This window comes from Pyrus communis, chromosome 1, assembly GCF_041283825.1.
Source record: "Pyrus communis isolate YQ-2024b chromosome 1, ASM4128382v1, whole genome shotgun sequence".
Lineage (NCBI taxonomy): Eukaryota > Viridiplantae > Streptophyta > Magnoliopsida > Rosales > Rosaceae > Pyrus > Pyrus communis.
In genome coordinates this window covers 333,808-346,671 of record NC_142565.1, presented here as the reverse complement: position 1 = coordinate 346,671, position 12,864 = coordinate 333,808, and the positions used below count along the sequence as shown (strand labels likewise).

At 36.8% G+C, this 12,864-nt stretch overlaps 1 protein-coding gene across 15 annotated transcripts; it reads left to right on the top strand.

Moving 5' to 3' along the window:
* Positions 1-3,720: 3,720 nt before the first annotated feature.
* Positions 3,721-12,104, top strand: LOC137720054 (protein TOPLESS-RELATED PROTEIN 2). Of its 15 annotated transcripts, none has more exons than XM_088690309.1 (25): positions 3,723-4,128; positions 4,223-4,707; positions 5,044-5,223; positions 5,479-5,592; positions 5,685-5,843; positions 6,167-6,359; positions 6,441-6,674; positions 6,805-6,943; positions 7,023-7,132; positions 7,391-7,460; positions 7,546-7,619; positions 7,700-7,795; positions 7,873-7,968; positions 8,085-8,212; positions 8,482-8,716; positions 8,809-8,976; positions 9,178-9,285; positions 9,356-9,502; positions 9,802-9,918; positions 10,039-10,221; positions 10,420-10,548; positions 10,657-10,752; positions 11,065-11,250; positions 11,347-11,519; positions 11,618-12,104. In XM_088690309.1, the coding sequence occupies exons 2-25, from the start codon at positions 4,628-4,630 to the stop codon at positions 11,823-11,825; spliced, it is 3,423 nt and encodes a 1,140-aa protein (XP_088546435.1). In that variant the 5' UTR covers positions 3,723-4,128; positions 4,223-4,627; the 3' UTR covers positions 11,826-12,104. The 15 variants fall into 15 exon arrangements, with proteins under 15 accessions (XP_088546449.1, XP_068315157.2, XP_088546435.1 ...); XM_088690326.1 differs by having other exon boundaries at positions 3,726-4,128; positions 9,808-9,918; XM_088690331.1 differs by having other exon boundaries at positions 3,862-4,061; positions 9,808-9,918.
* The last annotated feature ends 760 nt before the right edge of the window (positions 12,105-12,864 follow it).

Below are 12,864 nucleotides of genomic sequence, written 5' to 3'. Positions count from 1 at the left end.
AAATTATTTATTGATGGGAAAAGTGGAAAGTAGTGGGACCACAACGGAAATGCGAAAGAAGGAAAAGAAGAAAATAGTGGGAAGTAAATTTAGTAAAAAAGTACGAGGTAGGGTAGGGTAACGTGGCGGGACTTCACTCTTATTTTTAGAAAAATTAATGAAAATAGTTTTGAAAATTTTGAGTTTTAACTATAAAAATAAAATAAACAATAAATTAAATTATACCAGGATTGACTTTTTAGTGTAAAAATATGATTTTTCTTTAAAGTGAACAGTACTGGAGCTTTTTGTTAAAGTTTTCAATATTTTTTCAAATATTCGAATCTGAATTCTCGTCGGATCCTCTTTATGAGGATTTTAGAGATCCGTGAATCATATACATTTATTATACATCGTAAGGTCAGAAATTTTTTGAAATATTTTTATTTAAAATTAAATACAAACAGTACTTGATAAAAACTAACTGTACGATATACGATGAACGAACACGATTTATGGATCCCCAGAATTCTCACCAAAAATATCCGAAGAGGATCCTGTTGGCAAATATTCCTCATACTATTTGTAAAAATTTACTATAGTAAATATTGCTAACAAGACGTAAAATAATGGTGGTGATATTTACATTCATTTTTATTTTTCACATAATTTTGTTAATTTTTATATTTTAATCTTCTTATTCGGTTTGACGGTTAAAAATTCAAATGATGTATAATAAGTAAAAATGATATGTGAATAGCACCACCCAAGAAAAATCACAAAGTACTCTAATAAAAGAGAACAGAGTGCAATAACGAGTACTTGGCATGTATTTAGTTTATTGACGCAGAATATCTACAAGTGGTGTACTCACACAGTATAGTCCACATAATTTTAAAAAAAAAAAAATCTCCAAAAGTGGGGAAAATTACTTTATGAGTTTCACATTTTTGTTCAAACTTCTCTACGAGCGACTCTTTTTCTCGAAATTTTGAAGTTTGCATCGCTACCTTCCATAAAAAAAATGGTGGTCCTTTTCATTTCTCACATTTTTTTGTCTGAAATATTTTTTTATTTTAATTTTATGGGTTGCCTTGTATTCCGAAGAAAAAGGAGAAAAATGAAAAAGGGTAATCGCATTGTGCTTAAAGTGGCGAGGGAGCAACACGTGACGCATGGTTTTGTATGTTTTCCAAGGATAATTTATGCAGCACGACATCTACATTCATGCATTATCTTATCACCCAAATACTTTCTACACAAAAATGGACATATATGCTAATTTTTGGCTCAACATGTACATTAGTTTAACAATGATCGACTCTTTCGCAAATGATCTGGCATTTATAGCACCGAAAATTTGTGTTTGGCTTGAGGTCGAGTGAAGACTAAGTAAATATATTGGGTAACATGAAATACTGAGATTGTTGAGCTTCACACAGATAATCTACAGAAAGTCCAATTTAATATTAACTGATAATAGCGAGACATGCCTTAGTGATAAAATCAATTGATAGTGATGAGACATGCGTTTAGTGATAAAATTAATTAACAGTAATGAAAATAGCCTAAAGTCTCAATTGAGATTCTATGTATAAAATCTCTCTCTCTCTCTCTCTCTCTCTTTCTCTCTCATGCAACATGCATGTAGATGTACACTTCCTTTTTCTTCATGTTTGGTAGAGAGCACAAAAGCTTATATTAGGAAGACTTTGAATACGATCAAATAGACATTAATAATGTATTTCTATGTAAGTAAATATCGTATATTAATAAATTTAAAAATTAATAAAATTTTAGTTAATAAATATTAATAACTAGACCACGTGATATTACCTCTAACTCGTCACTGATCAATGCAATTGTCAATTGTCAATTGCTGTTACTTAAAGCAATCACATGGATTGCGGACACAAAGTCTTTCTCTCTCTCTCTCTTGCACACATGCATGTGGATGTACACTTCCTTTTTCTTCATGTTTGGTAGAGATCACAAAAACTTATATTAGGAAGACTTTGAATGCGGTCAGACCAACATTAATAATGTAGTTCAATATAGGTAGAGACTGTATATTAATAAATTTAAAAATTAATAAGATCTTAGTTAATAAATATTAATAACTAGGCAATACTAATTTTCCATGATATTACCTTTCAATCGTCACCGATCAATGCAATTGTCAATAGCTATTATTTAACGACAAGCTAGCTTTATTTACAATTTTACACTGCTGAGATTTGTACTCAAACAATCTTATAGTTTAATTTATACTACTAAGATCTCTCAATCATTTTGTTCATCCGTCCTTCTCATGACTTTCAATTGATTTGTACACAGAAAATTATATATTAAAATGAACTTAAGGCGTACTGACGAGGGAAAACAAGTTTAATTAATTAAAAAATGACCATATATTGCTTTGGTTTTTTCGTTGGGGTTGACTAATGAAAGCTTTGTGGGTTTGATCCACTATGAATGGCTAGCAATAGGATATATGTTGTAAATTGACATTAATTTTAACGTATCGTTCGTTGCCAACTATTAGTTTCGATCAAATAATTTAATCGAACTTCTTTCTTCCATCCCTTTCGTTTTCTGCTTAAAGATATACGATGGGAAAGATGAATTCCCACGTAACCTTGAAGGTCACCTTTCATCATTTTCAATCACAAAAAGGATTCAAATTTAATGTTACACTTTGATTTGCCCTTTACATTATGCAAAGTGGATGTGAGGTTTATGGCTGTTGAAGTTATGCACATATTTTCTTTCATCAATAAATACTATAATAAGCCAATAAAAAATATTCGAACTTAAGCGCAAGTAGACATGTAAATTGTTCTAATCAAGTAATTTAACTTACTTTTTGTCATGAAAGTTTACTTGGTTGCTTAAATTTTTTATGATTCATGTACAATAGAATTGTGCAACCACGACCAACCAGTCACAAGTTGGTATGGTACTCCTCACAAGTAGATATTGAAATGAAGATTCAAACTCAAGTGCAAGCTAAAAAATTCTGACCTAATACACACATACTACGAAATTTTATATGAACTTAAACTCAATAGCCATCCACAATTAGATATATATAAAAAGCGTTGCTATATGCACATTCATATTTATTTCTTAAACAATTTTTATCAAAATCTGTTATTTGATATTTTTTAATTTATTTCACTTAACGGCAAAAAATTTAAGAAAAATATGTGAAAGGTAAAACAAAGAGTGGATAGCACGCTCTCTCGTTCATGTGAGCCAAAACCGGATTAGAAGTGTCGAAATTGAAGTTGTTTGAATTAAAGAAGTGGCAAAATTGGAAGAGAAACCAAATGAAGACTGCCGACCTAAATGAGGCCTCTCTCTCTCTTTCTGCGCTTTGGAACAATAAAACAATTAAATCCATCACTTCCACGTATAAAATGTTACCGTTGGAATGCTCGTTTGTGGCCACACAAAAGTTAAAACCAAACGTCGAACATTTTCCGATGGTTTGTCAGCCATTTGACCAATCAGAAGACGAGCTCAGGCAGTGCAATGGTGGACCCTCCTGCATTCATCATTTCCACCTCGCCTAGGGTTTCCTGTCGTGTACTGGCTCTAGTCACTACAGTCCAATATAGATCAGTGAGAAAGTCAGGTAGAGAGAGAAAGAGAAAGAGAAAGCAGAGAGAGAGATAATGGAGAAAGACAGAGGGATTGCGTGTTGTATATAAACATAAATGGAAAACATTAAAAAAAATGATGGAAAAGACTATGAGTGAGAGAGAGAGGAGAGAGGAGAGAGGAGAGAGGAGAGAGAGAGAACGCCCCAGAAAAAGCACAAAACAGCGCAAGCTTGTCTTTGTCCTACAAAGAGAAAAAAGTATATAAGGATATAGAAAGAGAAAGAGACAGATACAAAGTAAATATTTTTAGAGAGAGAAAGTAAAGGGTTGTTGCAGAGTTTAAAAGCAAAGCGCGCACACGTAGAGAGAGAGAGAGAGAGAGAGAGAGAAAGTGGAGAAGGAAGAACAAAATACCTTCAGAAATAAACCCTAACCCTAGAAAATTGTTTCATTTTACTTCCCTCTGGTGACCCAGTAAGGCTCTGTTATTTTTCACGCAGCTTTGATTTACATGCCATGTGAAGGAAGACAGATTTCCACAGTAATTTGTGCAATCCCAGCTCCATATTTGTTCTTTGCGTTTAATTTATGCTGCCACATGTGAGTTTGTGCTAAATGTTGGATCTTTATTGTAGAAGCTGAAATTTAAGGCTTATTGGGGGGTTTATCTCAGCTGGGTTGCTTGAAGGAGAGGTTTTCCGGCCTTGTTTTTTATGTGGGTATTTTGTGCCTTTTACTTGTGGAATTTTTCTGCTTTTTCTGGATGTTTTTCTGGAGATCGAGGCATTTAGAAATTTAGATGTTGTGGGTTCTCTCTCTGCGTAACTTGGTGGTTTGAGGAGGTGTTTGCTGAATGGTTTGAGATAAAGCTTCTTACTTTGCACCAGAAGTGAGGTGAAGACGAAGAAATAGATTCTGGGAGTTAAAGGCTTCTCGTTGTTTGTCTGGATCCCGGTAGTGGTTCGGGTTGAACCCAAATAATTTGCAGTTGATTTTACTTTCCGATCTTTGCGCTGGAGCGGTTAGGATTACCGGGGGCAATGTCTTCGTTAAGCAGGGAGCTAGTATTCCTGATCTTACAGTTCTTAGATGAGGAGAAGTTCAAGGAAACAGTTCATAGGTAAATGTGGTTCCGCAGTACTGTTTTGTTTTGTTCTGCCTGATTTTCTGTTTGTTCTGCTGAGGAAAATTTGGGGAAGAGAAGATTGGAAACATACCTGTCTAGTTTCGGGTTTTTGTGTTGTTTTGAGTATTATGGCCGATACGAAGCTTACCAAACAAAAATGCCTTTCGAAGCCAGCCTTACATGTTGCAGAGTGGTGGCTTGCTCTATGGTTTGCATTTGTCCTTTCCTTCCCCGGGTTCCTCAGCAGAAAAATGGAGCAAGATAAATTGGGTTTAAACGCGATATTAATGCCGTGTCCTTGTATGTAATGTGCTTCTTTTTGACATTTAGGCTTGAGCAAGAGTCCGGTTTTTTCTTCAATATGAAGCATTTCGAGGACCAAGTCCAGGCTGGAGAGTGGGATGAAGTTGAGCGCTATTTGTGTGGCTTCACTAAAGTTGAAGACAACCGGTATTCAATGAAGATTTTTTTTGAAATTAGGAAGCAGAAGTATTTGGAAGCTCTTGACAGGTGAGGTTCATAACTATCGCTTTTGACACTGGTGAACGTGTTGAAGTTGATGCAAAGAGCTGAATTTGTGATTGATTGACTGCCAAATTTCATACCAAATTGATGTGATAAATGCAATTAGAACGGTTATGGGTTTCTGGTGGTTGTTTAATCAAAGGAAAGAAATGTCGGTTTGTAGTGCTGTAGAATTTGATCTCAATGTTCCTTTACGTAGCTATTTGATTAGTTAACTTAATTTTCGTTTCCTCCTTTCAGGCAGGATAGGGCAAGGGCTGTTGAGATTCTTGTGAAGGACCTTAAGGTTTTTTCATCATTTAATGAGGAACTTTTCAAGGAGATCACCCAGTTGCTTACTCTTGATAACTTTAGGTATTTCTTGTTTTCCTCTGTTGCTTCCTTTTTAACCTGGAGGTCTGCCTTGTATTTGGCCCTGATTCTTTCTATTTGTATCACATCATCAGGCAAAATGAGCAGCTTTCCAAGTATGGGGACACAAAATCGGCTCGGAATATCATGCTTATAGAACTTAAAAAGCTCATTGAGGCGAACCCATTATTTCGTGATAAGCTTGCATTCCCAGCCTTCAAAAGTTCACGTCTTCGAACGTTAATAAACCAGAGGTCATTCTCACATCTTCTGTTAACTTATTTTGTGCAAGTTTGTCATTAGGCTGTGATCACCTCTTTTTATACAGGGTTCTGGTTATGCCGCTAGATGCCTGATAATCCTGTAGCGAGTGTCCTCTTATGGATTTTAGGATACATTTGCAATTGCTAATTGATAGATAATTACTGAGTGATCTGATAAATAACATTTTGCCAATGCCTATGTTGGATATCCCACAGTTATTTCATATTTGTTAATAAAGAACTGATTTCCTGATATTTTCTTTCACTTCTGATGAGAAAACTTTTCAAGCTCATTTCCATATTTGAATTTTCAGTCTCAATTGGCAGCACCAGCTTTGCAAGAATCCCCGTCCAAACCCTGATATTAAAACACTATTTATGGATCATTCTTGCACTCCAACTGCTAACGGATCTCGTCCACCACCCACAAATAGTCCCCTTGCAGGACCAATTCCAAAGGCTGGCGCATTTCCTCCTATTGGTGTTCCTCCTATTGGTGCCCATGGTGTAAGTTGCACCTAATCATCTCTATAAGAGAGTGCAACAATTTCTAACAGTACTTGGGATTGACTATTTATCGTTGTGCAGCCATTTCAACCCGTTGTCTCCCCATCTCCTGGTGCCATTGCTGGGTGGATGTCAAGCCCTAATCCTTCTTTGCCCCACCCTGCTGTTCCAGCAGCTCCTCCTGGTATGCAGCCTTCTAGTGCAGCTGCTTTCTTGAAGCACCCAAGGACCCCTACAGGTGTTACAGGGATTGATTATCAATCAGCTGATTCAGAGCACTTGATGAAGCGCATTCGCACTGGCCAAGCTGATGAGGTGTGACAAGAAACAATTTTTTTGCAAGCTCAATTACCATGTTTTACTTGTAATAAGCACTAAGATCTTGCTCCCCCTTCTTCCAGTACAAATAATGACGAAAATACCTACGCTCACCATGGTCTTTCAGGTGTCCTTTTCTGGTGTGATGCATAATTCCAATGTCTATTCGCAAGATGATCTTCCTAAGGCTGTTGTCCGTACCCTTAGTCAAGGATCTAATGTGATGAGCATGGACTTCCATCCACAACAGCAAACTATTCTTCTAGGTTTGTACTTGGAGATAGTTTGATCATCAGTTGTTTTTTTGGTTCATTTTTCTGAAGTTCTCAATTATTTTGTTTGTAGTCGGAACAAATGTTGGTGATATCAGCCTCTGGGAAGTAGGGTCCCGGGAGAGGTTGGTACATAAGCCTTTCAAGGTTTGGGATATACAAACTGCATCAACACCGTTGCAGGTATTGTATGTTATGGCTTTATAGGAGTTGTTACTTGCTTTCCTGTTGTCTATATCGTCAGTAATGAGTTACATGATGGGGTTGGGTCTATCAGAAACTCATAACCATTGTTCAAGGAAGATATAATTTTGAGTCTTATTCTTATGATATTTTCACCAAGACCAGGGTAGTTGACACCTTGATACTAAACTTTGGTACAATAAGTATATTGATCTAGAAGAGCAACTGATTGTACTTTAAAATCATTTCCTGATTCAGACAGCTCTGGTGAATGATGCTGCAATATCAGTGAATCGTTGTGTATGGGCACCAGACGGACTTATGTTGGGTATGTACACTCCTGATCGAAAGGGACAAATAGTTAGCATTTTTTTGTGACATAACATTGATGACCTGCCTTTTACATTTCCCAGGTGTTGCATTCTCTAAGCACATTGTTCAGATATATAATTACAATCCAACTGGAGAACTGAGACAACATTTGGAGGTAAGCTTGTACTTCATATAATTTTTTTCCTGGGGGCAATAACAAGGTACAAGTTATTGATTATTTATCTCATCTTTTAGATTGATGCTCATATCGGCGGTGTTAATGACATTGCATTCGCTCATCCCAACAAGCAACTGTGTATTGTCACGTGTGGAGATGATAGAGTGATTAAGGTAAGCTGTAAGACTTTGATGTGGTTTCATGCTTGGAAGAGATTTGGGGTCCCTGGTTATAACCATCTGTGCAACAGGTATGGGATGCTGTAGCCGGACGCAGACAGTATACATTTGAAGGCCATGAAGCTCCTGTGTATTCAGTGTGCCCTCACTACAAAGAAAATATCCAGGTATGTATCTAAGTATCTTTATAAGCTCATCAGGGGGTTTGTTCTAATTTGTCTTTTCAGATAAGCTCCCATCCTCCTGACCTAGTATATAACATTGCCATTTTTCGTTGTGGCAGTTCATTTTTTCAACTGCCATTGACGGGAAGATTAAAGCTTGGCTATATGATTGCTTGGGATCACGAGTGGACTATGATGCTCCTGGACTTTGGTGCACTATGATGTCATATAGTGCAGATGGAACCAGGTAAAATTTGTGCTCCATTGTATATTTGTCTGTTGCAGATTATAGTTTGACATAAAATTATTGGATTAATATATCTGCATGGAAGCTTTTTCATTACTAATGATGCGGGCTTTATTGGATGAAAAATACAGCTATTTTCCCAGCTCCCCCCTTCAGCCCTCCTCGTCTTTATTTTTTTTTCCTGAAAATTTCAATTTAAATTGTAAGCCATTAATTATGTGTCCCAAATGCATACGTATACATAATGAAGATACATATGGTGCATGCAGACTCTTTTCCTGTGGAACAAGTAAAGAAGGTGAATCCTATCTGGTGGAGTGGAATGAGAGTGAAGGGGCTATCAAACGGACATATACCGGTTTTAGAAAACGCTGTTTAGATGTTGTTCAGTTTGACACAACAAGGAACCGATTCTTAGCTGCTGGTGATGAATTTCAAATTAAGTTCTGGGATATGGACAATACCAATGTGTTGGCAACTGTGGATGCAGATGGCGGTTTGCCTGTCAGTAGCACTCGCTATACATTTCATCAATACCATTCAACTTGAAGAGTGAATAAGTCACATTAAATGTTTTGCCCTTCTAATTTTTGCAGGCTAGTCCTAGGTTGAGATTCAATAAAGAAGGGTCACTGTTGGCTGTAACAACGAATGACAGTGGTATTAAGATTTTAGCAAATAATGATGGCTTGCGCTTGGTTAGAATGTTAGAGGGAAGGGCTATGGAGAAAAATCGAGGCACTTCTGAGCCCATCAACTCTAAGGTAAGTTTTCTTCTGTGGTCCTTAAGTCCATATTTGCAAAATGCTTGCTGACATTATTTGTTTTTTGTCTGATTAGTTATCAATAGTTACATTTCTACTTTGCCATCGAGATTCTCGTGTCAAGTTTTATTGCTTCTACTTGCCAGTGAGGTTCTCATGTCAAGTTTTATTGCTTGCCTTTTGTTAATTTTGTTCTAGCAGCCTCTGATGGTTAATGCAATAGGCGCCATTGTGAATGTTCCCAACACTGTTGTTCCATCCCTGGAACGCCCTGATAGAATACAACCAGTTGTGTCTATCAGTAATCTAGTAAGTTTAAGTTATATGGAATTATTTAAGCTTTTTATGTTCGTTGGTTTATATTGGTTTTTCACTGCAGGGTACTATGGAGAACAGCAGGCTTGTTGATGTTAAACCACGGATTTCTGATGATATAGACAAGATTAAGAGCTGGAAATTTTCTGATGTTGCGGATCCCTCTCAAATGAAAGCTCTGCGACTGCCCGACTCTACAACTGCTGGAAAGGTATGAAGGATGGACCTTGGATGAGTTTATACATATCTCGTCTCTGTGGGGGAGTATAAAACCAAGCCGCAATAACAAGAGAGGATCTTGTCAATTCTGATTAACAGAAAACCCTAATTTTACGTTTTTTAACCCAAAATAAAGCAGATTTTATCTGGTTAGTGAACATACTTATGTTCGTTTTGTCTCTAAAACTGGTGCCAATTAATCAACAGATACGTATGTACTGTCATGAGCTAGATTGTTTACTTTTACTATGTAGATTCCACAATACCGTAATTGAAGAAATTATTTTATAGTTGCAGATTGTGAGATTAATGTACACCAACAATGGCCTAGCTCTGTTAGCCCTTGCCTCCAATGCTGTTCACAAGCTCTGGAAATGGCAGCGCAATGAAAGGAATCCATCCGGGAAGGTCTGGCTTCATTTTTTTCCCTCAAGCGAATCTGTGCCTGTTGTGTTTCTTATGTGCTTCTTATAGATTTCTATCATGCAGTTTTGTTTTGTTTATGCTTTTCTATTAAAAAAATTTCAGGCTAGTACATATGTTGCACCTCAGTTGTGGCAGCCACCCAATGGAACTCTTATGACTAATGATGTAAATGACAATAAACCAGCTGAGGAATCTGTTGCATGCATTGCTTTATCCAAAAATGATTCTTACGTCATGTCTGCATCTGGTGGGAAGGTCTCTTTGTTCAACATGATGACATTTAAGGTATGTTATTGATGCCTTCTTTTAGAACCATTTACAAAGGTTTACACCACATTTTTGTGTTTGTGCCTTCTCGTTCTATTGATTTTTAGTCTGGCTCCACATACAGGGCTGATTCCCTTACCGACATAGCCATTCTTACATATTGCGATCTGTTTAACTTATCTTGTTGACTGAATCCACCTGGTAATTGCTTTGCAGGTCATGACAACATTTGTATCTCCCCCTCCCGCTGCCACTTTTTTGGCATTTCATCCTCAAGACAATAATATAATTGCAATTGGCATGGAGGATTCTACTATATTAATATTTAATGTTAGGGTTGATGAGGTAAAGCATCTTCCTTGGTTTTCTTTGGAATTGTTGCTTGATGGCTTTTAGCTTTTTTGCTCGGTTGTCTGGTTATCCGACAAGCCAAACCTTGGATGAGATTTTCAGGTCAAAACCAAACTGAAAGGTCACCAGAATCGGATTACAGGCCTCGCATTTTCCCAAAATCTTAATGTGCTGGTATCTTCAGGTGCTGATACCCAGGTGAGTGACTGGTTAAAGTTTTTATTTCTATGACAAGCATAGCAGTTATTTCCTAACCTCAAGAGTGACATTGAGGTTGCTGTAATGCCTTAATTAAAAGGCGGGAATAATATGGATGGAGGTGTTTCACACACTTACAGATAGAGTATTGTTATCCGACGACTGAATACAATGTTTGGATCATTATGATGAGCCACTGCTCTAACTGGAAAATATTAGGCACTATTAATTCTCTTATTTAATTGCAATTATTTGTTTTTTGAGTCCATAAATTCTAGTTGCATGATAGTTTTATTTGTACCGCGATTACAGTTATGTGTGTGGAGCATTGATGGATGGGAGAAAAAGAAAACAAGGTTCATACAAGCACCAGCTGGTTGTCAACCCCCGATGGTTGGAGAAACAAAAGTTCAGTTTCATAATGATCACAAACACCTGTTGGTTGCCCATGAAAGCCAAATTGCTGTGTACGATTGCAAGCTTGAATGTTTGCGCTCAGTAAGTTTTCACCTGGCAGTCCTTTGATTTCCATTTTTTAATTGACTTTTCCTTCCTTTATTGTAATTTGACTTTTCGTCACCTCTGTGATGATAGTGGTCTCCGAACGATGCACTCGCTGCTCCCATATCAAGTGCAATATATTCATGTGATGGTCTACTGGTTTATGCTTCATTTTGTGACGGTGCTGTTGGAGTTTTTGATGCTGATACCTTAAGACTCAGATGTCGAGTAGCACCTACTGCTTATATACCATCATTTTCTCTCAGGTGAGCCGAAAATAGTTTTATGCCGTTTGTTGAATCGAAACCTTTGTTCTTTTATTTGTAAATTCATTTGCTATTTGCTGATGGAAAATCATCTGCAGCGGAAACCCCAGCTACCCTTTGGTTATAGCAGCTCATCCATCTGAGCCGAATCAGATTGCACTTGGCATGACTGACGGCTCAGTGCATGTAGTTGAACCGTCTGATGTAGAGCTGAGGTGGGGTGGGGCGCCCCCTCAAGAGAATGGCCCTTCCAATTCGTTAAATCCTTCTCCTAGCGGTCAAGCATCTGAACATCCTTCCCGGTGATGGTGACATCGATGAAACTGTCACCGATGAAACATTTCACCGAGACTAAGAGTAGACAGAAGAAACTTCGTGGTGCATTTTCAGGGATTTTAGGTAGTATCTTTTCCAATTTTTTTGTTAATTCGAGCCATAGCTTTGGATAACGGCTGCTTATTATTGTATGTAAATCTTTTATGTTTGTTTTGTCAAATGAAGTTGTAGGGGAACTGAATCTCTGTATATTGTTGTCGTCACAATGCGTTGGAAGACATCATGAAAAGGCCAATTTGCCTTCCGGCAGTTTTAGCTTTTTTATTTCCCCCTTAATAGTATAATTAATATATATATATATATATATATATATATATAAGTTAATGGTTTTTTTGAATGAATTATTGTTTTATTACTACACTTATTTACTATATGCATGAAGAAAACTTCTCAAGAAGGTCAAATCAGTCAACATGGTAAGGTGGACCGTCTTTTTTTTTTTAATCAACGGGAGATATTTGAACTTGGACTTCATTCAACGTTGGAAAGGAATGCACTTTTAGGTTTAGTCGCTATCCCATAACAAAATTTGGCTTATTCAAGTTAAATGGAATAACATGCTCGTATTTCTGCACTCAAGTTCAAATCTCTTTTCCTGCCGCATAGGGGAAAAAAACTATCTTTTAAGAAAAAGGTTTTTGAGGTATCTTAAATTACTGCAAGATATGGTATTTTTTTCCATATGGATTCTTTAATCCATATATTATGCGTTACCCACTACATTTGGCATCAACCCAACAATTCCATGGAGAAAGAGTAAACCTAATTAATTTTCAAAGGTACAAAACTTTCATGCAATAAGAATTTTATAATAACACGATTTTAAGTTGGGATATAATTCCCAAGCAGGAGAATTTTTCTTTCGTTTCGCATTTCTCATCGGACAAATCAAGTTAAGGAATCAAAATAAGAATAACAAGTATCGATTGATGACATAGAATCTTCCAAACAATATTACAGACAATCAGACATTTTAAACGAATTACTCATAACATTACGTAATTAACTT